Source organism: Hetaerina americana, unplaced genomic scaffold (genome assembly GCF_022747635.1).
Source record: "Hetaerina americana unplaced genomic scaffold, ioHetAmer1.1.p SCAF_4, whole genome shotgun sequence".
In the NCBI taxonomy this organism is placed as follows: domain Eukaryota; kingdom Metazoa; phylum Arthropoda; class Insecta; order Odonata; family Calopterygidae; genus Hetaerina; species Hetaerina americana.
The window spans coordinates 97,634,657-97,661,723 of record NW_027286985.1 but is presented as its reverse complement, the minus strand read 5'-3'; the positions used below and the strand labels follow the sequence as shown (position 1 = coordinate 97,661,723).

The 27,067-nt window shown below is 43.3% G+C and overlaps 1 protein-coding gene across 1 annotated transcript in view; it reads left to right on the top strand.

The window, feature by feature from the left end:
* Positions 1 to 27,067, top strand: part of Eip78C (Ecdysone-induced protein 78C) — a 218,691-nt gene that overhangs the window by 141,555 nt on the left and 50,069 nt on the right. Inside the window, exon 3 of the mRNA XM_071590742.1 lies at positions 25,607 to 25,731. Coding sequence (XP_071446843.1) covers positions 25,607 to 25,731 — 125 coding nt within the window. The remainder of the gene's footprint in view (positions 1 to 25,606; positions 25,732 to 27,067) is intronic.

The window sequence follows — 27,067 nt, the reverse complement described above, 5'->3', positions numbered from 1 at the left end:
GACACCCAATGAGACGTATACTGTGTCGGATGGTATTCCATCTATTACGACCCTGTGTTCGCGGTCTGTTAAAAATTGATCAATCTAGTATCTATCCCGTAATTTCCCAGCTTTTGGAGCAACTATTGAGCAATAATGCATGGCACAAGAGGGTGCCATCTGTAGTATCTCAGCCTCAACGCTCTTCTACAGGTTTAGCGTTTTCATTCTGAGTGGTTCTTTTAATTAATGCCGGATCCATTCTTCTGGGAGTGCTATCAGGAAATGTCACATTTCAGCAGCGAGGGAATTAGCATCAGAGATAGTACATTCCACATACTTCCGGTCCTTTTCTTGGTATGCTCCTCTGTATGTTTTTATCCCTGAAAAATTGCACATATGATCAAACGGGAAAAAGCAAGACGAAATTTATGCTTATTTTGGAAATTTCCCAAAAAATAAACGCATGTAATACATATGTCTACTGTAAAAATGCTAAATGAACCATTTTTGCGAAAATTGTAGCAAAAACTTGTTTATCACATCTCCATCTATTTCTTTTTCTGTAAGTACTATATACCAATCATCCCTTTTCGATGAAGATTATACCGCTTTAATAAGCCTTACTATTGTGGAATACCATAATTCTATCGATTGGATGTAAAAGTCAACCGATTTTTTGCGATCACCATCACTTAATTATGTGATATTGTCGACGGAAAGTTATGGTATGCATACGATGTATTTTAAGCGCATTTTTAGAAGGACATTCAGAAGGCTCATTAGTTGAAACTGTTAATTTTGATAAGATGTACACAAAATCCGTGTAGAATTATGGGGAATTATGTTTTTCGGAGTTCAATTGAAAATACGTAAATTATGCATTGCTGTAATGCCGATATTTTGCGGTTCAAGCGTTGGCACAATAAAATTGAAATAGAGGGAGATATAGTCTTCATGGGGCTATGAAATTCATTACAGGGTCATTACTGGCGTTCTATAGATATGTCTTCGTATTTAATTTCTCTCCTTTCTTTGTTTTTTTATTATGAAACTCCGATCCATTCCTTCCGGCTGAGTGTTCAGATGGTGGTCCATTCGTTCCCTCTCCAAAACATCCCCTTCGTTTGAAAAATGTCTTGCACTACGTCTAACATGCAGATTAAATACACCATAGTATTCACTTTTAAATTTGAGATACAATGTATTTTTGAAATGGGGAGACCAGGCGACGGTTGCAGATGTTTGTTAATACATTTATTCAGTCTTTTTAAAAGTCGAGAGAGGTCATGACAATACTAGAAAAATAAAGTTTTATTACTCTGGCCGTAAATACTGTTGTCTCTCGTTCACATACGTTTAAATTCCTGACAAGTTATAAAGATTAAATATTTTTTCCTGACACTTCAACAAATCACGTTGCAGTTTATGAAAAATTGCAATAATTTTACTTGCAACAATTTTTACGTTTCTTTCCATTCTTCAAGGATAAGAAGAAAACAACCGGGTTATCGCCTCCTAAGTTTTGATTCGCAGAGAAGTTTTAAGATTTCCATCCATTTGTCTTGCGCTTAGTCGGCCGTGAGCCCCTGCTCTCGCACTTTCATTTAATCTGAATGTTGTCCGAGAGTGGAATTGGCGTCCTCCCCATGCCACAAACGAACACTTGACTCAAGCGGTGCCTCTCTTGCATCGATTCACGTCGGCCTAACCACCCACGTTTCCCCTCACACCCTCGCCGCCACAAGGCTCTGCCGCCGCCCCCGATGGGGACGCACCCCTCGCAAATTCGGTAACGGCCGGTCTCACTCAACAATCGGTCTCTGTAATTCATCAACACAATACCCCTCAAGCCTCCGCAAGAGCGTATGAAGGAGGCTTTTAGGTCACCAGCCACGAATGCACAATCCCAATCATGTCATCTCTACACAAATATTAGTTTGATTATGCAAAAGGTAATCACATGAAAGAAGGCACTTGCATGCAACAATATTTAATAACAGAATACGTATATACAAATTATGCTGTGGAACTCTTAAAAAGAATGTACACTACCAATTCTAATTATCTCCTTCGCGATTGCTGTTATATCTATTTTGATCCCAAATGGTACCAGGAAAAAACGACATTTTAAATGTATCCGTTGGTGGTCTGATATGCTATAGTAATTTGGGACCAGTAATATCCTCAGACAAGTAACCTGTCTCAGATTAACGCGGTATATATTAACCTGTATTAAAACCTACGATCAACTAGTGGCTCCCATCCTAATTCTTCCAATAGTGTCGTGACGCTGCTACCTTGATCGTAACAACTGTTCACAAACCTAGCTGCCCTGCGTTCCGCTCGATTTAGTTCCAAAACTAAGTCTACCTAGTGAGGATCCCAGCATACTCAAGGTGGGGTCTAACTAACGTGAAATAACAAGGCTACTTGACCCTCTCATTACAATTCCCAAGTATCTTTTTCATGAATCTTAACTTTTAATTTGCTAGTCTGCAAATTTCACGAATATGTTTTCCCAAGGACATCCGTAGTTATCGTAATACCCAAATATTTTGCCAATTCTACGTTTTTGATGTTGGTTTCCCGTATATTGTAAGTGTTTTCGGTTGAAATACTCTTCCTCCAAAAATGAATCGACGCGCAGTTATTCAAATAGAATTCTAGCTCCCATGTCTAGCACCACTTTTGGATTGCATTTGGGTCGTTAGTTAATAATGCTCTATACTTTGACTGAATATTTCCCTATATATCACTGCATCGTCAGCAATAGATGTAGTTTACTGGAAACCTAAGACACGATGTCGTCAATGTATAAAAGAAATAATTCGGGCGGATAACACTTCCTTGTGGGGCACCCGGTGTGACGCTTACCGTGCCCGATGATACTCCGTCTATTACGATACTTTCCTTGCGGCCTGTTAAAAGGTGATTAATCCAGTCTATTACATATTATCAATCCCGTAACTTCGCCTTTAATTTTAAAATCTTCAAATATAGCATCGAACGGAACATTATATTCGCCCGAGACCAATATATCATGAACGAAAACTGCCCGTTGAGTCTCGCAAGATCTACCGTTTCGGAAACCGGTTGGTTTTTTGCAAGTAAATTCTGAGAACCGAGATATTCCATGATTGAACTTACAATTATGTGCTCTAAGATTTTGCATGAGATGAAGGTGAGAGAGATGTTACTCGAATCTCCTCTGTCACCTTTTTTAAATATGGGAGTAACATTAGCTATTTTTAAGTCAGGGTCATTTTTCATTCAGGGTCATTAGTTATACTTCAAGGTTCTGCGTGAACATTTAGGGATTTATAAAATATTATTTCCAAGTAAGGATCTATTTCTGAGGCCATAACTTTCTATAAACGAGCAGGAATCAGATCAGGGCCTGACAATTTTTTCAGGTAGAGACTCCCTTCACTTAAGTCTATCTTCAGCAACTACTGAATTTGCGGTGGTGACTATTGCTCCATAGAAAATACAAAAACCGCCTCGCCTATGGACGTTTGATGTATGGAGTATTTTCCGGTAACTCCCTTTGGATGGAATGTTGAAGACTGATAGAGAGGAGAATGGCAAGGGATTCAGTGGCAGGAATAGGATACGGATGTTGGACGGAATAAATGGAGGAAGGAAATATACGGAGTTGAATGGGAAAATATTGTAGTATAGAATTCTAGATTGCGTTTTGTTGGGAGAGGCAAAGGAAATAAATTATCGCTGTACCGCTTAGTAGCTTGTCCAATACCTACCTAATACGGTAGATTACCGATAGAAACAGTAATAATTTATTCTGGTCTATTTATGAGTTATGGTACTGGTGACCTTTGAGTTCTTCCTAAGACGTGCCATTTTCGTGAAAATTTCCAGGATATGCATAGCGAGCTTGCTCGATTTTGTTTGCATATTTCATATCAGCCCCCTTGAGTATCATATGGTACCCGCCCGGTATCAAGATTTCATTTCTGGAATTTCAGCTAAAAACATTTTACCATGTATCCAATTTTTCCGAAACATAAAACGTGTTTGGGGGGCAGTAAGCTCTGGAATAACTGCAAGCAAAACAAAATCACAAATCCCTCTTCTAGGCCTACCACATTGGCATATTGTGCTTCCTCACACCAACGAACATCAAAAGTGGTCAAAACTCTTTATGCAATTCTTCTTGCTCGATATCTTTCACGCCGTCCATCTCGAACTGATTTGAGTCTTCCTAGATATCAACCTTCTCCTTTATATAATTATACCTTGGCGACTAACGTCAGCAAAAAGCAGCAAGCAACACTGTATACAATTACAGAAAATCCCGCAAGGGCGTGAGGCAGGGGTTTTTAGACCACAACTCATGCATGAAGGATTCTTTCATATTTACCTTTGAGTATATACAGGCTGCGGCAATATAACTTTCTTTTTTGAAATCGTTTTGCGTTTTAAAAAAGGAATTTATGTCGCCGCATCCTGTATTAGTTGATGCACAAAAACACTTGAGCACGGACGCACGTAAATGCTTATCTGGTTTATATTTGCCTTTGAATATGTATTAGGTAAAACACAAAAACGCTGAACAAATTCATCCCTATGTGCTGTATAATTTTCAATGATTTAAAAAAACAGAGAAAGAGTTAGCTGATTCGTATTTGACATCCAACTTAAGAAAACAAAATTGAAGGACATAATTCGTCTTTGAAAGAATACAATCGCATTTGATTTTTCAGAGAATGTATTAGGAAATGTGGTAAAAATGATATCCATAATACCAGTAATATCTGCCAACATTATTTATCTAGGATATTTCGCAAGCGATGTTTAGGGGGATGAAATGAGACTGAAAGCCATATTCAGTCTTTCCGGATTTTGGATTGGGATCATCGGCGGTGCGCGAGGGGCCTCCCGCGAGGGCCGTCGTCGAAGAAATCTGTGCAACCGCTGTCGATGCCGTGGTCGTGTCTTTTGGCGGCCGGGTGGGCGATCGCGGAGGAAGCAGCGATGGTCGGAGGGAGAGTGGACCACCGTCGGGGAAGGGTGGCGGGATTTCGGAGGTGGGGCGAATGGTTGGCAGGGGAGGGGATCAGGAGGGGAGCGGGGAGGGGGATGGGGAGGGTTCAGTGGCCGACTGTTGATCAGGTGAACGTGGTGGAATGGCGAGGGGGAGCCGCGTGGTCGTTGAACCGGTTATGCCCACTGTTCCCCCCTCCGCTCTATCCCCCCTCCTCTCCCTCCATACCCATTCCTTCCGCCTCCCTCCCCCCCGCTCTGCATCATTTCGCTCTTTCCTCCCCCTTGCCCCAACCCCGAGGAGCGGAGAGACCACCTCCCCCTCCCCCCTTCCTTCTTTCCCCACACCACCCTCTCGGAATGTTTCCGAGGCGGCCGATTCCTCTCTGCCGATGCTTCTGCCTCAATCATTATCTTTCCAGCAGTTGCATCGCTCAAGCAAATGGCAAATTTTAAGTGTATTCTTTGGAAAAACGTTAATTCAAGGACATTTTCGTAAATTAATTTCCATTTTCTTAAGGTTTTCACACCCTGTTCAAGTACTTCTCGGCTATACCTCTCTTCTTTTTCAATCTAACACGATTTCTTCAATTTCGGCTTGCACTGTCCTCATCATTCCATGAAAAAATTTTCCCACGATGACTTCCACCTTGATTATTCGGGATTTTAGGCTTCATTTGAGATATTTATCAAATTTTGCGCATTCGTGGGCGCTGAATTAATTGAATTGATCGTAGAGTCTCTTGCTCGCGATTTAAAAAACTTGATTCATTTTCTTCTCTTCCCTCGACCCTTGAGCACCCTTTTTCCCCGTCATTCCTTATCCTTTGCATCTGGTGTTTGCGCCCTCTGCAACACACCGAGTCGGTGAATCGTGGGGAATTTGCGTAGATGTAAATCATTTGAAGTTTTATTTGCGCTAGTTGTCTAGTTTTCTCTCAGAATTTAGTTATTATTCTTGACGAGTCAAGAAATATGACTTTCACTGGGAAACCTCTTCTCTTACTTATGCCTCCTGATTCGTTCGTATTTTTCCGATAAGTCGCATGTCCCACCAGCCAACTCCCATCTTTCCCTTAATGCAATCAACGGCGTCTACTCCAGTTGAAGTATCGGACGCCTTCTCGAAACCTCTCCACCAACACACACACCAGTTGTCTTCGATGCTGTTTTCTACTGATGTTCACAATGCTCAACTCCACTCGTGCCCTAAGATTGGCGCCATGTGTTCCATTCCCCGTTCCAAGTGCAAACTGGTCTTCGCCGCGTAGTGCTCTCGTGCTATCATGCAATCCCTTATTGATCACTCTTGGCGCCGTCTTTGCAGCTTGTGAAATTCAAATTAACGTCGTAAACTGCAGGGATGGCGAATGAGTGCCAAAGTTTATGAAATAAGAGAATACTCTTGACTCGCGTGCCATAGAGTAAAATGAAGTATCAATTATTTTTATGTTTATAAGCTGCATGGGATGTTTTATAATAAAAAACAATACATTTTAAATTGCATGCATAATCACAAGTTCCCTCCCATGGACTACAACCTTGACAGGGTTGAAGGGCTTGTACGTTCGGATTACCCCAAGAGCTGTGCTGGCGGGAGCAATGATAGTTGCTCCTGGTGGGGTCACCCATGCCAGATAGGTCGAAGGTTAGAAGCCAGACGAAAGGTAGTCCACGTCTGTTCCTCAATGAGGCGGCTGCAATGGCGCCTGACGCCAGTGGGGCGGCCATTGAGTGATGGTGTCACGTTAAAAACACTATTGATAAAGGCCACGGGAAACAACCTCAATTATCATTCCCAAGAATATAATGTGGACACTATAGAGAATATGAGTCCTGGCAACTACGGGGCTCGGTCCAATCGGCCGTGTGTCGTGCCCGGCAACGGGGGAGGCAAAGCTTCGTCATCTCACGAAACGCTTGCCAAAGAAAACCAACAGCAGCAGGACAGAAGACGAAGAAGAAGACCGAATTAGTTAGAATAGGAACTTGAAATATTATAACAATGATGAGGACAGGGAAATTGGAGAATATTAAGCGAGAGATGGAAAGAAGAAATATAGTATTTTAGGCTTATGCGAGGTGAGATGGAAGGATATCGGAGATTACTGGAGTGATAGTTATAGAGTAATTTGCAGCGGCGGGGACGATAGCCGACGAGGGGTTGCCATAATACTAAATAAAGAGGTAGGAAGAAGCGTAGTCAACAGAGAACAAGCAACGAATAGATTATAAGTAGCAGAGATAAAAGCAGAACAAACAAACTTGGTCATGGTTCAGGTACAAATGCCACCAAGCATTTATAAGGAGGAAGAAGTCAATAGATACAGTTAGAGGATATAATCGCGTAGGCTCATGCAAGGAAACCTCTGATAGTGATGTGGGATTGGAATGAGACGATAGATGAAGTAAGAAATGCTGATGAGGAGGGGGGACTGCGGTTTAGGTACGAGGAATGACCGCGGGGAGAAAGAAATGGAGTTCTGAAGGAGATAGGGGTTAGTCATCACGAACACTTGGCATCTAGTCATCAGTCACCAGTAATCACTATCCCTATTCATCACCAACATTTGGTTTAGACACATCAAAAGAAGTAGGTGGACATGGAAAATGCCAGGTGACTCAGGAAGGCATCAGCTAGATTATATTATTGTTAGGTACAGATTCAGGAACTGGGATCAATTAGCACAGCTTCTCGGAAGCGGATGCGGAGTCGGACCACAATTTAGTTTTTATGAAGTGTAATGTCAGTTTCTAAAGGATAAGACATGGACGGCGGGCTAGAAAATGGAATGTAAAAGCATTAACTGGAGTAATGAGGAAGGAGTGTCAGCCGGCTGTAGAGAAAATCATGGATGACGGTAAAGAGCTGAGTACTATCGAGAAAAAATGGAAATTTATCAAAAAAGGGATATTTAGAGCCGCAAAAGAAACTATAGGATCAGTAAATGGGAAAAGGGCAAGGAAACCATGGATCACAGAGGAGATGATTTCAAAGATAGATGAGAAAAGAAAATGGAAGAATATAAACACAGAGTTATGCAAAAGAAAGTACAGAGAGATAAACAATGAATTGAGACAGGTAAACAATAAAGCAAAAAAATCATGGTGGAAGACGCAGTGTAAGGATATTGAAAGTTCGAAGGGTAAGGGTGAAATTGGTGCGCTAAACAAGAAGATTAAGCCACTGTAAGGACTACAGAACAATAAGTTTGATATCCCACGCTGCCAAAGCGGTTCTCAGGGTCATCAACAAGAGAATGCAGAGCATAGCAAATGATTAATTATAGGATGATCAGTTGGGGCTCAGGAAAGGGAGATGCACGCGCGATGCCATTACAGTAATGAGATCACTAATCAAGAGGAATATACAGGATATTTCCGGATTGTGTGGAATATACAGGATATGCAGAATACGCAGAATGTGTTTCCTTGTTTCGCTGATTTCGCAAAGGCGTTGGAGAATTGTAAACATTGATAAAAAATAGGAAGGCAAACATTGAGCAGGTAGAACAGTTTACGTATCTCGGAAGTCTTTTGGACTAACATGGTCAAAGTAGTGGGGGCGTAAGGAGAAGAATTGCACTAGGGAAGAGGTTTTCTCAAGGTGGAGGGAGTTTATTAGTGGGACGTTGAGTAAGGATATTAAGAAAAGGCTCGTAAAAACTTTGATATGGAGCGTAGCTATGTGCGGTGCGGAAACGTGGTCATTGAAGGAGGAGGATAGACGTAGATTGGAGGCTTTTGAAATGTGGGTGAGGAGAAGAATGGAGAAAGTAAAGTGGACAGAGAAGAAAACAAATGAGGAAGTACTTGGTATGGTGGGCGAGGACAGGGGTTTGTTGGGAGAAATCCTATGGAGGCAGGAAAAGTGGATGAAGGGGGTATTTACTGGCAAGGGGATGTTGAAGACTGTAATTGATGGGAGAATGTTAGGCAAACAAAGAAAAGGAAAGAACAGGATAGGGATGTTGGGCAGGATAAAGGGAGGGAGGAATCACACAGAGATAAAGAGGGACTTAATGTAGAGTAGGTTGCTGGATTGTGTTTTATAGCCGTCCGTCGGATGGGACGTTAAACTGCGGACCCCTTGGCGCCTTTCGTAAAGAGCAGGCTAATGCCGACGCCGGGTTTCTCTCCACCCTTCATCCTTTCCTGTCCATCCCCTATGGCGCAAATGACCTTAGCTGTCGGTCGCCTCCCCTTAAAACTACTACTACTACTGTGTTTTATAGGAGTAAAAAAATATTTATTTGGTAGTTGTGTCCATCCAAAACCTGCATCAACCGGTAGGTTACTTAATAATAATAAAAACGAGCCCTTGCACATGTCTTTAAGTTTAAATTCTTAATTAGGGCTTGTAACAAACTGTAATTGATTATATGAATTAAATAACATGTAAAATCACTATCTGTCATTTATTAGAACCTCTTTTTCTTATGGAAATATAAAGAGCCGTTGTGTTGTAGGAATAAAGTAATGGCTGTAATTGATATTGTTGATTCTCCTCGAGTTCAGTGAAAAATATATCAATTTTTCCCGAAGGAAACTCACACGTTATCAGTAAATAAAACGAACTTCAAACAAAGAAAGAGAACACTGCTGTGTTGGTATCAAAGAGATGTGAACATATTTTAACTGATTCTAATGATATAATAGTCTTGCTCTCTCATAAATGTGCCATATGAGAACAATGTTTAGCGTGCTTTGATGCGCATGGAAAAAATTATATGGCGCAGTAAATCCTTGACCACTCGGTCGAAGTCAAAGGTTTTTTTCAGATGGCAGAGGCCAGGCCAGAGGCGCTCTTTCCACCTAAAAGTAGTCAGATCAGTTTTAGTTGCTTTAATGACCCTGTAATCTAAACTCACCGTGCAATGGCCCGTAGCGCCCCACCAGCACTCCGTGAAAAAATAATGCCCCCGCATAAAACTTGGGCACGTGAGACATAGGTTCGCCACCCCCGTCCATAGGATTCACTATGCCCTCACCCATGAAGAAAGGGTTAGATGTGACGTGTTGGAAGTAATAGTCAATCAATGCAGAATTGCGTTTGCTAGGGGAGTTGATGCTCTAAACAGAAGGAAGGGCGTCCGGAATTGTTATTCTTATATATTTTGGCGAGTATATAAAAGTTTGGAATCTATGCGCATATTTGATAAATAATACATGTATGAGTGCGTCGTTCCATTCGTCCTTTGGAAAAAATGTAAACATATTTTCTTTCCGGTAGATTTTTTTTTATTTTTCGATATAAACTCCTTTTAGCTCGATATACTTCTCCCAGCGTTTCTCCGACTTTTTTAACAGTGCCAAAAGCAGAATTGCAGCAGGTCCTCAAAACAGGCATCTGTGTTTAGGTGATGAGCTCTTCGTTTGACTTGAATCATTTTCCGCCGCGCTATTTATTCAAGTGTGGAAATTCAATAAGTCCCCGTGGTCCAAATCTGGTTAATATGGTGGATGTTGCAACAATTCGAACTTGAATTGAAATTTTTTTCCAATCGAAACTGCGCAGGGTGGTACCCGTGGATTGTATTGATGGAAGATAATTTTTTTCTATGCCAAATAAGGAAGTTATTTGTTGATTTCTTCGCTCAACACGTGACATAACCACTTAGGATATACTCCATTTATCGTTTGTCATTTTCGTAACTAATTCATGTAGATAATTCCTCGTGCATCCTAAAAAACCGTGGCCATCATTCCTGTCGGCAGATTTCACTATCTCTTTTCTCTTTCATCAGACCCGGATCGTCTTTATAAAACCCGTTTTGATTGTTCTTTATCTCTGGATGTAGTGTTGCATTTATGCTTCGTCCACCGTTTTGCATCAATGCTGAAACTCCTCTGGATTATGACAGAAAAGTGCCAAACCAACCCCCGAAACGACCACACGATTGCGGTTATTCTCCACTGAGAGCAAACGGGGCACCCATCTTCCGAGATTTTTTTCACACCTAATCTTTCATGCAAACTTGAAAAATTTTTACTAGTTTGTGGTATATCTGTGTCCTATTTTTTTCGCAAACTTTGATTAGTCGATTTCTCAAATCACTATCGTGTAGGTTAGACTTAGGAAGAGAATATGATGTATTGAGCTACGTCATATTCCCTTCCCACGTTTAGGTTATGGATAGCTTAGGTCCTGATACACTTGATAGTGAATTAAAAAGGGCATAAAGCAAAATCAATTGAAATAAGACCAAGAGGGTATAGGACATTCCAGCGTGAATGCTTAAGGTTTAAGAGAACGTGGAAGGTTAAATCGTTTATTACGTAATACGGTCTATTTTGAGATAAAGAATAGCTCCTAAAACCAGAATCACCCAGTGTAAAAATTATTCGCCTTGGCCAAGATCTAACCCTGATTGCCGGATATTTGCTGGAGTACTTCAACCAGTTTCGCTACCAACGAACTTCTACGAGTAGGTTCTCCCAAGGAAAAAGCTATCGTAAGCAACTGCCGTATATACAAAATGTCACAAAACAATCGAAGTCGTGTGTGTTGCTTTACAGACCACGAGGTTAAACCCGGCATCAGTGAGGTTCCCTTCAACATATTCAAAGAAATTGCGGGAAGTCACCTCTTTTTCAGGGATATTAAATGGATGTTTTTTTGCCATTTTCCTCAACTTTTAAACAGCCTACCTTCGCTTTCTCCTTTCACCTGGTGCTTGCATCACCTGCTGAACAACATTTTGTTGGATCGTGGGATATTTGTGCAAAAATAAATGCAAATGAAGTCCTGATTACCTACAGCCATACTCTAATCCACCTGTCGTCGGAAGGACGCTGTGTGAGGGAATAGTAAGCGAGAATCTATTGCGTTTTATACACGCGCGACTTTTTCTGATTTTAAGTCGGTATTTTTTTCCTTTTTTCCTTTACTTCCTCTCCCCAATCCGTTGCCCTTTGACCTTGAGCTTGCAACCCCTGTCACAAATTTATAGGGTGGATCGCAGGGTATTTGCATCGCTGCAGATGACTTACTTTAAACTGGAAAGAGTGGTAGGCAAGTGGATGTGATATTTTTGCATTTTCAAAAGGCATTTGATATGGATCCCCATGGCAAACTGACTTATGCATTACATCTGGCCGGCATAAATAAGAGCGCAATACACTGGGTGGAAGACTTTCTGTTAGAACGTGAACAGAAGGTAGTCCTTGACCGAGCTACTTCTGATAGCGCTCGAGTGACCTCAAGTGTGCCTAAGGATAGTCTAATCGGGCCCTTGTTCTTCTTGAATTTTGCAGACATTTACATAATACCCTCAGGCCACGGGGAAGGTGTATGTCTGGGCTTGTATCTATACAACCAGGCATGCACAGCACACGGTCAGACAAGTCAATAAACCATTTGAACCGCCAAGTTCAGTAAGTTCAGAAGAAGTAAGATTTGGATGTAGCATGGCACTGTAGCTTACTTTGTCAGTCGTGATCCGATTCATGGGGATATCTTGGAATGAAAATTGATATGTATAGTCAAAGGATCTAGATAGTGCTTCGTAATGGTGAACAAAATGGAGACGGAAATAAACCATAACAAATGTCCGGTGGTAAATTTCTTTTAAAGTTACATGGGTTTGGTATATGAAGTTGCCGGAGTTAATCTAGAAGCGGTCTATACTGCAAAATATCCAAAATATCACTGACGACTTATCATGGGACCACGTCATTCGTAAAATCTGCGTGCAAGCAAATGAACAAGCGAGATTTATTAGAAAGAGGAAATATAAGGTCAAGAAACGTTAATGCCATGCTCCAGTGAGGCCCCGTGTAGAATATGCATGCAGTGTAAGGGATCCGACGGAAAAAGGCCTCATTCGTGGAATTAAGAAGGTTCGTCTACATCTATATACCAACCTACAGGCCGGGGCAATGACGTTTGGTAAGGGGTGTTATGTCACCAGCCATTCTACTCCAATGCTTTGATAAACACATGACGCCTCCTGATCCACCAACAGGGCACGTGAAAGGGCGTTTTCAACGCAGGGCAAGGGATGAGGCAGTGGGAATGATGGAACTACCCGCCACATGACCTAACTCCGGCTAGCAGGCTACGTATTATATACATGTAAATGGACGGGTAATGGAAAGGGAGCCAAATATATTGACTTAAAATCGAGAAAGGTCATTTGGGAATAAAATCCTAATTCAATCTCGCCTAAATCCCCCTATCACACGTCCTCGCTGCAGATTGCAAAGTAGTTTACAGATTTGGACGTAGCTATTCAAGAATTCCTTTCTCGTCACATGAAGCAATTCATCAGGATTTTGTATTTTGCCTAGTATTGAAAATCAGTAAATGATGAAACATTTTCAATCAACTGTAATGAATGAGTTTTTTGCCCATTTTCTTCGAATTCTGTTTCTAAAAGTTTCTAAATGAAGCAGCTAAAAACAAATTGAGCAAATGAAAGAGAATAACATTTCAGCTTTCTTAGTTACGTAATTTAATTATTTAACCGAAACGTAACCCAGGTCATTGGATTTAAATATGCATTAAGCTTTAATTAAACCTAAAGATGCATGCACTAACAAAATTAGTATGGTGAATTACTCAGGTGTGATGTATAGGGATTGAGATTTATGTAAGGTAATAATGCACTTAGTATGCCATTGATTCTACCAATTCGCAATACTTCCACTACGAAGATTCGCAATTGCTTGGAAGTTTCATATAATTGATTTATGTTAGCATATTTTTTGTTCAAGGGGAATGCCCACGTTAAATTATACTGACGGTATAGCCAATATTTCATTTTGCTGCACGTGACTTTTCGCACTGGACGTTTGTGAGAAGCAAAATTAATTGTTTCGTGGTTACGTTGGATTGTCTATTACAATTAATAATTGAATGAATTTTGATGTATTTTAAATGAATTATAATTGAAAAACGAACATTGTTATAATATAGCATAACTATAATGGAGCCAAATTGTATCAAATCGTAAATTATATGCATCAATTTCGGTGCAGATATCATGCATTTACATCTATCTACATACGTCTACGCAATACCCCGCAAGCCGCCGTAAGGGCTTGTGGCGGGGAGTGTTAGGTCACCAGCCATCCATTCGCAATCACAATCATTACACTTTTACACAAACATCAGTTCGATCATGCACATGCACAAGCAAAGGGAATCTCACATGAAAGAAGGTACTTATTTGCAAGAAAGTTCAATAGCAGAATATGTGTATTCAAACCATGCGGGAGGAGTGTTGAAAAGATAGGTCAACTAAAAAACATCCAGGATATCGACAACATATATACCCTACCAATACTAATCAACTCCTTCCCACCTGCGATCATGTCAAATTTAATCTCTAATGGTATGAGGAATTAACGGCATTTTAAATCCATCCACTCTAATACCTATCTCCCTGATTTTACATACGTAAATTCCATTCCGTTCTGTGCATAATATTTTAATGCATTCTGATGCATGATAAACGAAATTGAAAACCATAGAGACTCGAAACAAATGTTCTTACCCAATATCTCAAAATAATTCCGTAGAGCCTGTATGTTACCATCGTAGGAACACATTTGCCATAGCATTTTTGTACCAACGTTTCTCGTGTGTTGATATAATCAAGTTGCAATAACTGTTATTACATTTCATTGTTGGCTTACCCGCGTCAATTTGTTACATTTGCTCGAAATACCGGTCATTCATATTGCTACAGAGCTGACGGCGATTTTCCGGTGAATGATGCACCCGATTAAGGATATCGGGATCCGATTGGATTTTATTACTTCTATTATTTCTTTCAATCGATGGGCACGATGTTCATCGTGATATATTATAGCCTCATTTCTCCGTAAACGCTGATCTGGTTCTCCATCAGAAGGTACATAGACAGAGATAGATCTATTACTTATGTTTTTGAAATTCACCTTAGATGAGTCTGACGGAGTATGCTGACGACTCACGAAAAACCTGTAAATATGGCACCTCGGTGTCTTTCGAGTAATCGCTCAGCGACCGGCCGAATCGGTAGTTGGTAGTTTTTAAGGGGAGGCGACCGACAGCTAAGGTCATTTGCGCCATAGAGGATGGACAGGAAAGGATGAAGGGTGGAGAAAAACCCGGCGTCGGCATTAGCCTGCTCTTTACGAAAGGCGCCAAGGGGTCCGCAGTTTAACGTCCCATCCGACGGACGGCGTACTCACTCAAAGTGCCCTCCACAAAGCACCTCAAGTAGGGATCGAGATACCTCTGAAAAATATTCAACACCGCCGGGATTTGAACCCGCGCCCTCAGGGTGGGAAGCCAGTACGTTAGCCCCCGCACCATCTCGATCCCCCCGGCCGAATCGGCCTCGGTCGAAGAGTAAGAGATCGATCGAGATTCCCAACGGATATCTATCGATCCATCTCACGTAAACCGAGGAGCAGAATCGTCATCCAGGAGGAGTCAATTGCCTCAAGCTGTGGAATAGCTGTTCCTTAATAGGTTGGGAGAAATGCTAGTATCAGTCTTGTTTCCGTTATTACGCGTAGTTCATCAATATGATTACCATAAATACCTGGAAATGTCTCTTGCTTGGAGATCAATAATTTATTCATCCTGAGTGAAATCATATCATCCCTAAGATAGATTTTGAGGAGCAAGATGTGATTTTTTAGTCGGGGAAGTTGATGACGGGTTTATCAGTTTCCTTGAGATTGGAAGTGATTGTTCGCATAAATTACAAATCACTTCTCTGACTGCTAATGTAAATGGTTCTAGGAGTTCACCATCGTTTCTTGGAGCCAGTAGACGTGCGAGCATAGGATCTTATGAAGTCTGCAACGAATACACTTGAATCAACCCGTCAACACGGGTCACTTGCATCGAAACACAAAGTAAGTTCTCCCGCCGCTACTCCCCAGCTTTTCGCTCAAGGCATTCTACCAATTGGAGGATGCCCTTTCAAATCCCTCAATTCAAACCAAATTGGACGTCCCCCTCGACGATTTACTTGGTGTTCTCAAGCTAAATATTGGATCTTGCCCAGTTCTCTATATAAATGTAATAATGGAGGCAATAACGAAAGACGATTACGGCATCCATTACTGAAGGGAGGGTTTGTTTGGACTGTGGGCACGAAGAAGCCAGAAATGAGTAATCACGCGCTTAGCATTCCCCACTTTGCATTTCTCCATTACGTGAACTAATTAAGAGGTTTACTGCGCGGCTATTCCAGGCGATGTTTTCATCAAAAAGACCTTCCGGTTTATGGGCTTCCGCAATTCGGTTTCTGTTGCCCTTGGCTTAGAGGGGCCGAGGCAATTAATTGCTGCGGTGGCTAATGAAAGAAATAAGTGCGCGCCAGTGATGCAGGAAATGTAAGAGCCTCGAGAGTAATCTCGGAGGTCGCCGAATAGGGAATAATGCGATCAATGTGTACGCCCTTATTTGGAGCGTAACCGGGGGGATCCACTTATCCGAGGATGATATAAGGACATATTCCGTGCCTCGACCTACTATGGCAGATCGAAATGAAAATAAATAACCCGCGAACCACCAAAAAAGTGTGTGGCAGGGTGTGCAAGCACCAGGTGGGAAGGGTAAGTGATGAGGAAGACAAGGGAGAGGAAGGGAAAAAGGAAAAATATTTGGTAAAAAACTACCTAATAACGTGCAAATTCGTAGAGATGGTGGAGGAAGAATTAATTCAAAACGATGGTTAATTCACCGAGTAAATTGTTTTTTTATTTGTCATGCGAAAAAGGGTAATAAAAATGAACCATAACCATTTATACGACAGGCTTCAACCATAGTATAAGATCAGATCACTTACGTAGCATAAAATCAGGGAGATAGTAAGTCGAATCGATCGATTTTGATGTAGTTTTTTCTCGTAAGAGCACAGATCAAAATAGATGTGATTACAGGCGAGAAGGGGATATTAGTATTGGTAGTACATGTATGTATATAATTTGTCGATATCCTGTATGATTTCTTATGGACCCATCTTTATAACTTTGTTTCCGCATGATTTTAATATTTCCTGCTTTTGAATATTTTTGCATGTAAGTACTCTCTGTTGCGTGATGAGTTGTGTGAACTTTGTCCAAGTGCACGATCGAACTGACATTCGTGTAAAGGTGTCATAATTCTTATTGTGCATACATGGCTGGTTACCTAACACCCCCCGCCACATGCCCTTGCGCCGGCTTCGGAATAGGTCACATCAGGCCAATAAGTGAAGCGCCATTCCGTAATGGAGGGAATCCCCTCCCCTCCCGTCCCCGCCCCCTGATCACGAAATCACGGGGCGGAATAGCCCACCATGCGACAAGTGCCCCCAGGCCGGCTCCTCACGTTGCCCCCTTTCCCTGGTGCACCCTTGTGGTCATTTGGTCATTTGCGCATTTCACGAACGTGAGCGAAGGTGCCTACGTTTCCTCGCCACCCCCTCTTCCTCCCCTCCTCTCTTCCCTTCTCCCACTGGAGCCAACAATTTATCCTCCCATTCTGCGTATCAAAAAACCATAAACACAGTAATCAACCCGAAGGTCGGTTTGGTAGGTGATGGTAGAGTTCACCCAGTACTAAGCCCGACGGCGTGTGAAATTCACACATCAGGGTAGGGGGGCCAGTTCCTTTCCCTGTGCCGGTTAAGGTTTCCTTGGAAGATCTGGTACCCGAAAAATCAGATATCTTGGGTGGAGCTGCAGGTACACAGAGAGACTTGCCCGGGAATCGAACCCGGGCCCTCCTCTCAGTAGTCCACCATCCTACCACTGGACTGCCGCGACGCACCATTCTGCGTATATTATTATTATTTTGAAAAGCTGCCCGTCCCTTTGCTAAAGTTGATTCACCAAGATGTATTGATAGTGAGATGCGTAAATTTTAAAACACTGTGCCGAGTGAAAGGTAGACAGCACACAAGTGTCGCACCAGGGTTAATTGCCATTGAAAAGCCAATCATCACCAATTCCACGAAGGACCGGTACCTATCACGACCACAACAAGCTCCCCTGGCGGTTTTCAGCGTAAGGCGTAGACATTTTCTCGCATTTGTCAACATTTAGAAAGAAGATGAATCAGACAACTAAATCCGTATTATTTTAACTCATATGTATATACAGGGTTCGTCCGGAAAATAAGTGTACTGAGCTCAGGAAAAAAAATTTATTACACTTTTACATATCTTAAGCTAATATTCCTCAAAATAGGACCCTTGTGAGTCGATACACTTGTTCCAGCGGCGTTCCCATTCCTGGAACGCTCCCGCGAAGGCATCATCGGGAACCTCTCGAAGACACGTCGTCACGGCCTCTTTGACGGCGTCCTAAGTCCCGTATCGCGTTCCTATCAAACTCCTCTTTATCTTCGGGAACAGAAAGAAGTCCGGTGGTGCCAAGTCCGGGATGTAGGGCGGGTGCGGCAGCGTTGCCACGCCGTGCTTGGCCAAGAAGTCCGACACGACAAGCGCGGTGTGAGACGGCGCATTGTCGTGATGCAGCCGCCAGATGTTTTTGATCCCTAATAATCTCGTGCACTATTGTTTTTGGCACATTACACTGCTCTGCTATCATCCGAACACTAAGACGACGATCAGAGTTAGTACATCGCGAACTTTTCGCACATTTTCGTCGGTGAGTGTCGTTGATGGGCGTCCAGGCCGTGGTTCGTCGTCGACCTCTTCTCTGCCCTCCACGAACATCTTGTGCCACCGAAAGATCATGTTTCTGGACATGGCTGACTCCCCGTAAGCCTGGTTAATCATACCGACAGTTTCGGTAGACGATTTCCCAAGCTTTACCGCAAATTTGATGGAATAACGCTGCTCCAAAAACTTCGGCATCGCGTTCCGTGACGTGGGTCGAAGCGTGGAGGTTCGCGTTAACAGAGCTCCTCACTACACCACAGCTCAGAGCCGACTGCCTTTTTCAGCGTCGCTTGCCAACATACCCCCGTCCAATCGCAGCCCGTCAGAGCGGTGCTGGGCGCGCCTGGAGCGGCGCGCCCAGCCCAGGAGTCAGTACACTTATTTTCCGGACGAACCCTGTAAAGCGTGTACCACAAAAATACTCATAGGCACCCATCGCTGGAGCGTTGCTATAAAGTTACGTCACGGTTCCGACAAGGACGAGAAAACCACTTTTAGTATTGCAAGCAAACCCTCCTTTCAATCATTACTGTTGACCTCAAACCTCGCAATCCCTTCACTTCCTATCCTCCAGGTCCAGAGGATAGTTTCAAGATGCCGTTTTTTCCTTAAACACTTAGAGACAGTAACAGGTGCTACCCGTATCATCCAGGGATTAAATAGAATAACCATGGCGTGAGTATATGTATGCAGGTATATAGGCGTCCGTATACATTTTAGTGTATGAATATACATGTATGCCTTTGTTTGCGTGTATTTATATCTATGCGCAAGTATATGCACCTATATTAAAGTAGTCGTGGCTATATTGAACAAGAAACATACTAATAACGTATGACTCACTCTTGCTGAATGATTTTACTAGAAATGATGGTGGTACCATGTGTTTTATTCTCGAGTTCGAATAAGTGGTCACAAGTTCATTTTAATTTTGGAATGGTGCTCTGTAGTTGGGTATGTCACACACCCCATACCACACGCTTTCGCCGCCAGAGAAGTTTGTGACAGAATTGTGTGTGACACAATTTGCACACCTTGCATGAAACATAACTACAGAAAAAAATTTCGGCTGGAAAGGAACCACTTATTCAGACTAGAGAGGAATTCACATGGTACCGCCGCCATTTCTAGTTAGATTATGCAAAAAGAGTTATATGCTTATGATATCTTAATAATAACCTTATACCATATAAGTGATACAAGGTTTGTATAAAAATATTCGGAACAACGTTTTCCTGACATGAGCGTACGTCGCAGCGCAGAGGCTCGGTGATGGGGCGTCTGACCTTCAACATCCGCCAACAGGCGCCAATCGACTGCGGCCGTTCATTCTGGCTATATCATGTTTTTAGTGGAACCCTGTCGAGTGACTCGGTGCAAGCTCGAAATGCAGCGAAAGATTGAACAGTGGTGAGCCAACAAATATATAAGTATTGAGCTTATGATATAGCATAACGCGTAAGTATACATGGAATATGCTGGGTGACTCGGAAAGGTACCAGTTGCAGTTTATTATCTGTAGGCACAAATCTAGGAACAGTGCGATCAATTCTCACAGCTTCCCGTGAGCGGATGCGGAGTCGGGCCACAATTTAGTTATTAAGAAGTGTAGTGTCCGTTTCTACAGGATAAGGCATGGACGGCAGGTTAGGAAATGGAATGTAAAAGCATTTACTGGAGTAATGAGGAAGGAGTGTCAGCAGGCTGTAGAGAAAATCATGGATGAAGGCAAAGAGCTGAGTACTATCGAGGAAAAATGGAAATTTATTAAAAAAGGGATATTTAAATCCGCAAAAGACACTATAGGAACAGTAAATTGGAAAAGAAAAAGGAAAACATGGATCTCGGAGGAGATGATTACAAAGATAGATGAGAAAAGAAAATGGAAGAATATAAACACAGAGTTAGGTAGAAGGAAGTCAAAAGAGTTAAATAATTATTTGAGGTGAGTAACAAATAGAGCAAAAGAAGCATGGTGGAAGACCCAGTGTAAGGGTATGGAAAGCTTGTATAGGAAGGGTGAAATTGGTGCGCTATACAAGAACATTAATACACTATCGGGAAGTAAGAAAGGAAGATCTCTGTTAACAGTTAGAGATAAATCGGGTTAGATAGTAGGTGACACAGAAAAGATCCAAGAGAGATGGAAGGGATATATAGAAAAAGTGTATGGTAAAGAACTTGAACCAACAAGGCTAGACATAGAAAGAAAATATGACGTAGAGGAAGATAGCTTACGTCCAGGCATTCTCGACGATGAGATAGAAAGGGCATTAAGGGAGATGAAATCAAATAAGGGGTAGACAACATTCCTGAGGAACTAGGAAATTCCTGAGATTTAAGGAAATATGGGAGGAAGAGTCTATTTGGACTGATTCGTAGTTTCTATGAGGAAGGAATCTGGCCCCAAGACTTTGTGAGATAAGTGTTAGTTACTATTCCGAAAAAGGCAAAGACTACATCATGTGAGAACTAGAGAACAATAAGTTTGATATCCCACGCAGCTAAAGCGGTTCTCAGGATCATCAACAAGATGATGGAGAGCAGGGCGAATGATTAATTATGGGGTGATCGATCAGTTAGGGTTCAGGAAAGGGTGATCCACGCATGATGGCATTGCATTAATGAAAAATACTAATCGAGAGGAATATCGAATACAATCAGGACGTATTTGGCTGTTTCGTATTATTCGAAAAGGCGTTTGAAAGAGGGAATTGGGAAAAAGTAATGAATATATTGCAGAAAAAAGGAATAGATGGGAGGGACAGGAGGCTAATCCGCCACATGTACAGGTCTCAGACTACGCAGAAGTAAGTGGGGAACGAAGAGTCCGGAGGGACAGTGCTAAGAGGAGGTGTAAGGCAGGGTTACCAATTATTACCGGTGCTGTTCAACGCATATGTGAAGGAAATGATTAAATAACAATGGGAAGAACTGGTAGGAATTAAAGTCGGAGAGGAGATCGTAAAATCAGTTGATGACCAAGCTGTAGTTTGTCAGTCAGCCAAGGGGTTGCAAAGCATTGCTGAGTGGATTGGAAATTCAGTGGGATGGATATGGGATGAGAATTAATATATATAGAACAAAGGTTATGGGATTTTCCAGAAAGAAAAAGGCTAAGCTAAACATTAAAATAGGAGGAATAAAACTAGAGCAGGTAGAACAGTTTACGTATATCGGAAGTGTTTTGGACCAACACGGTCAAAGTAGTGGGGACGTAAGGAGAAGAATTGCGCTAGGCAAAGAGGTTTTCTCAAGGTGGAGGGACGATGAGTAAAGATGTTAAGAAAAGGCTCGTCAAAACAATGATATGGAGCGCAGCTACGTACGGCGCGGAAACGTGGTTACTGAAGCGGGAGGATAGGCGTAGATTGGAGGCTTTTGAAATGTGGGTGTGAAGAAGGATGGATAAGGTGAAATGGACCGGAAGAAAAACAAATGAGGAAGTACTAGGTATGGTGGGCGAGGAGAGGGGAGTGTTGGGAGACATCATAAAGAGGCAGAAAAAATTAAGGGCCTGTTGATCGGCAGTGGTATGTGGAAGGGTATAATGGAGGGGAGGATGTTAGGCAAACGAGGAAAGAGCAGAAATAGGATGGGGATGTTGGACGGGATGAAGGGAGGAAGGAAGTACACAGAGATTAAGAGGGGTTTGTAGAGTAGAATACTGGATTGCGTTTTGTTAGGAGAAACGGCATAATTACTTGTTAGTGTTGTCCATCCGAAACCTACCTCAACTGGTAGATGACGTAAAAAAATGGCATAACTTTGAAAATTCACCCAATTTAATTACAATTCCATGGTATTCAACCGGTTGATGAAGGTTTTGTATGGTATTATGCATATAAAAATATATAATTTTTTATTGACAATTCGTCTCGGGGTGGAGCATCGTGAATATGCGAGGCTCGTATTTTCTCTCTCGGGTTCCACGTCCTTTATATGTGTGGGCGTGTTTAAGGACCGCAAGTTCGTGCGCACGGTCACTTCCCACGCCCCGAAAGCCACCACCAAACACTCCGAGCCCTGGAAGCGGTAGCGCGTGTCCCTCTCAGTGGCCGGGAGCCCTCTCCCCCCCCCTTCCCGAGCACGTAGGGGGGAGCTCCCTTCCCCCCCATTCTTGCCAGAACCTCATTGCTTCTTCGCAACGCCCAGTATCAACAATGATAGTACGTACGTGGCCTCAAGTTTTGCCTGCGGATGTAGAAAAGTGTAATGATAGTGCCTAAATGGCTGTTGACCTTTCACCCTCCACCAAACGCCCTGACGGCGGTTTGGGTGGAATTAGGCGGATGTCTCCTTTATGGCTTCCCTTCGTCATATTTACGTATGGCATCATCCCTACTATATTAAGTCGAAATCACTAATTTTCATTTCTATTAATTATCATTAGGCACTGTTTTGTTTGTGATGTAGGGAATTCTTGAGCACAGCTAAATGGACTTGAAACCCAATCGATTTTCCGCGACATTTTAATATAGCGTACATGTAGGATATTTGTTCTTACACACTGTGTGTTTCTCACCCACACCACGACGCTTCGGAAGAAATGGTGAACACATCCATTCCGTCTTAGGAGCGAATGATGATTACGTACGTTCACACCCGAAGGAGGAATTCATCGAAGGTCCGCGGGCCCCAACGGCGCCCCCATCCACCTTCGGAACCGCGAGGGAGGGAGCGTTCGCTATTTCCTCGTCCCCACGGGGCCGATGCCCAACATCCCCCCCCCCCGACGCCTGTCCACGGGGGGGGGGGGTAGAGTGAAGGTAACGGTTTTTTGACTCTCGATCCGTTCGCGCGGAGGATGGATGGGGGTGGTAACAAGGCGGAGGGGGGGGGGAGGATTGCTCTCGGCTTGACTGCGGCCTGGAGTGGAGTGGAGAAGAAATCTGCGCGGGGGAATGAGGGTGTTACGAGGAGGGCGCCGCACCCCCTCACCTCCCCCGGGGGGAGGGGGGTAAAGCAAGCGACGATTCCTCGGTCGCCTCCTCCCTGCACGTCCCCCGTGCCTCGCTGGCTGGCGACTGAGGCCGTGCTCCATCCGGGGCCGCGGCAGTGTAGTCTAGTGCAGGGCGGTCTCGTGAGGCCGAACTGCGCGATCACATGGGGTAGGCCAGGGCCGAAGAGGGCCTTTTATTGGGCCGTATACCGTCTCAACAGCTCATTCGCGCCCCCTTAACCTTCCGCTTCGCTTCCCCTTACACTTCCCACCGATGCGCGTGTTGCATATATATATATATATATATATATATATATATATATATATATATATATATATATATATATACACGAGTGTATAACCATAAACACAGTAATCAACCCGAAGGTCGGTTTGGTAGATGATGGTAAAGTTCACCCAGTAGTAAGCCCGACGGCGTGTGAAATTCACACATCAGGGTAGGAGGGCCAGCTCCTTTCCCTGTGCCGGTTATGGTTTCCCAGGAAAACCTGGTGCCCGAAAAATCACATAGCTTGGGTGGCCCTGAAGGTACCCAGAGAGACTCGCCCGGGAATCGAACCCGGGCCCTCAGTAGTCCAACGCTCTACCCCCTGGACTACCGCGACCCACACTGCCATATATATTCATGCAAAAATTATTTTAACTTAATCACAAGCAAATGCGTATTCAATCAGCTAATGCACTCATGCACATACACAACCGAATTCACTAGATCTCTACGCAGCGTTTAATCTGTTTCTGCCTGAACAACGTTGACTTTGATTTCTTACTATTATGATTTCTTATTTTCCGAGGAAAGAATGAATTTTTGTGCCTATCCGTACTGGAGTATATCTCCTTTATCTTACCTTCGTTGACGGCGGGGTAATGTTCTCACCTGCTAACGCAGAGGTTGCGGGTTCAATACCAGGCTAGGTCGGTTTTCCTCCACCTAGGGTTTGGGTGTTTATAATTGCCTACAATGTAATGCAGAGGGGTCAGATAGAAGAAGGGACAATTAAGTTTCAATTTCGCTCCAATCAAGTCGTTAAATAAATAACTAACCCAAATAGTGTGGGGCCATAATAATTCCTTTTGTGTCACTGTTAAACTCTTTTTTCCTGAACATTGCTATAAGTCTAAGTCTCGCTTGTTCTCTTCGCGTCTCCAGCGACTCCTAACCTAATTCCTGTAAAAGCCTTGTCATACCCGTCTTATTATCGTACCAATTCGTGATTAATCTGGCAGGTTGGCATTGAGCTTTATTTCATTGTTCTACCAACGATTTGTCTAAACGATCCCAAATACTTGAAGCTTATTCCAAATGAGGCATAACTCCTCAATAGTATCTCTCGCAAAAAAATTCTCTCTATAAACATCGTATTACATTGCCTCAGCATTCGTTTAATGGAGCCGAGTTTCTTTAAGTTGGACTACTCCCTAATATTTTAATTGGTCTGCCGTAGTTAACACGGAACCCTCTACTATATAAAAGCATGCCCTGCTCATCACTTCTTTTGCTTCAAAATTTCAAAACCCTGCTTTTCCTAATGTCCAGGACTAATTTCCATTCCTTGCACCAGTCCGATATTTTGTCTAAGTCTCTGGAGGGTATCCCGAATGATATATAGCTATTAAGAGTAGTGGAGGCCCTGATACATATCCCTAGGCGAAATTTTCCTTTCCATGCGTTTCTTCACTGAGAAACGTCCTAGGATTCGTGACCCTGATACTGGTGTCGGGGTAACTTTACAAATTAGCCTGTCATGCCATCATTTCCGATAGTTTTTAATCGATCATCGGCACACCGAGAATAGGGAAAAGATGGAAGTTGTTTCCCTATTATGGCATGAATGGAAATGGCTCCTGGGCACCGGAGTCCCTCGGTCGGACCGAATCAAATCGATCCCGGTCCACAAAGTGAGAGTGCCAGCACACCGAAACCCAAGGTCGCATACACCTTTCCCCGATTCTCGGGAGTGCCGCTGACTGACTTGTGCATGTGATGATGCCCCAGTGCTTACTGCTCCCCACTCAGTCATATTTTCTTTCTTTCACTCAGAGCAACACTTCGCAGCGGCCGATTCGAACAGCTCGACACCCGCCAAGTCCTTCGTGCCGTGCAAGGTTTGCGGCGACAAGGCCTCCGGCTACCACTACGGGGTGACGTCGTGCGAGGGATGCAAGGTAAGAAAGGCGACCCCCATCCCCGCAAACCCCCGTCTCCGCGAACCCCCATCCCCCCCAACCCCCGTCCCCGCCGAACCCAGAGGCACCTGACGCGATGACGATCCGTCACCACCGGCCGCGGGACCCGCGACCACGGTCAGCCGCGACTGGATTAGGAAGAGCAGTCCAGTCCTCTCTCCCCCTTCCCTCGTCTCGTTTGTGCCTATCCCGGTGGTGTTGAATATTTTTCAGAGGTATCTCGATCCCTACTTGAGGTGCTTTGTGGAGGGCACTTTGAGTGAGTACGCCGTCCGTCGGATGGGACGTTAAGCTGTTGACCCCTTGGCGCCTTTCGCAAAGAGTAGGCTAATGCCGACGCCGGGTTTTTCTCCACCCTTCATCCTTTCCTGTCCATCCCCTATGGCGCAAATGACCTCAGCTGTCGGTCGCCTCTCCTAAATACTACTACTACTCGTTTGTGCCTAAGTAACGAGTGGAAGTTCCAGGACCATAATAAGTGTCGTTTCCAGGACCGTCGTTCGTTCGGTGTTCCCCAAATTTGAGGTTATGATCTCAAGGGTACCCTGCCCCCTGCCCCCAGGTGCATGCTCCCCTACAGTCAGCGCCGTCGAATTATTTCCTCTCTCCGTTCACACCTAACGGATATTGGGGCGGTTCCATTGTACCTTTATTCCGGTTTATAGTTCTCATTTGTTTAGTTACTCATTTTGTAAGGTGGCAATCCTATGGCCAATATAAATTTTTGACAACACCGATATTTTGGTCAACTAGGTGACTATCAACAGCGACATCAACGGTGTCTTCACCTATACGTTCACTTGACCGCGAGCAGTACTTCGGATACTTCGTTACTGAATCGTAGAACGCGTTCACTTAACCGCGGGCAGTACTTCGTTACTGTTGTCCTCGTTACCGTTGTCAAATCCTCACTCCCTTAGGCGGTCAACTTGTTGACCCATCTGTCGGCATAGAGTTTCATAAAAAATCAATATTGGCTATAGGATTGATAGCTTACAAACTCACATTCAATAGTTCATACCCTCTTCGTTCCCTTATTCACATTGAAGCTAATGCTTGGCATTGAATTATTTATAATATCATTTTAAAAATCATTGGCAGATGTTTTAAACGAGCGAGCGATGAAGGAATTTGATGCCCATTCCACCAATCAGTTATGCACCGATGATGTCTGCTCCGATCGACGATTCGCGTTTCGTTTCTTTCATCACGTCAACGACATTAAATTCGTGTTCAGCAATACTATAATACGTTTATTGGCCGTCGATGGAGAGGTTTGGGGAGATATCCGCAAACCGGAGTACACAGCAACTTT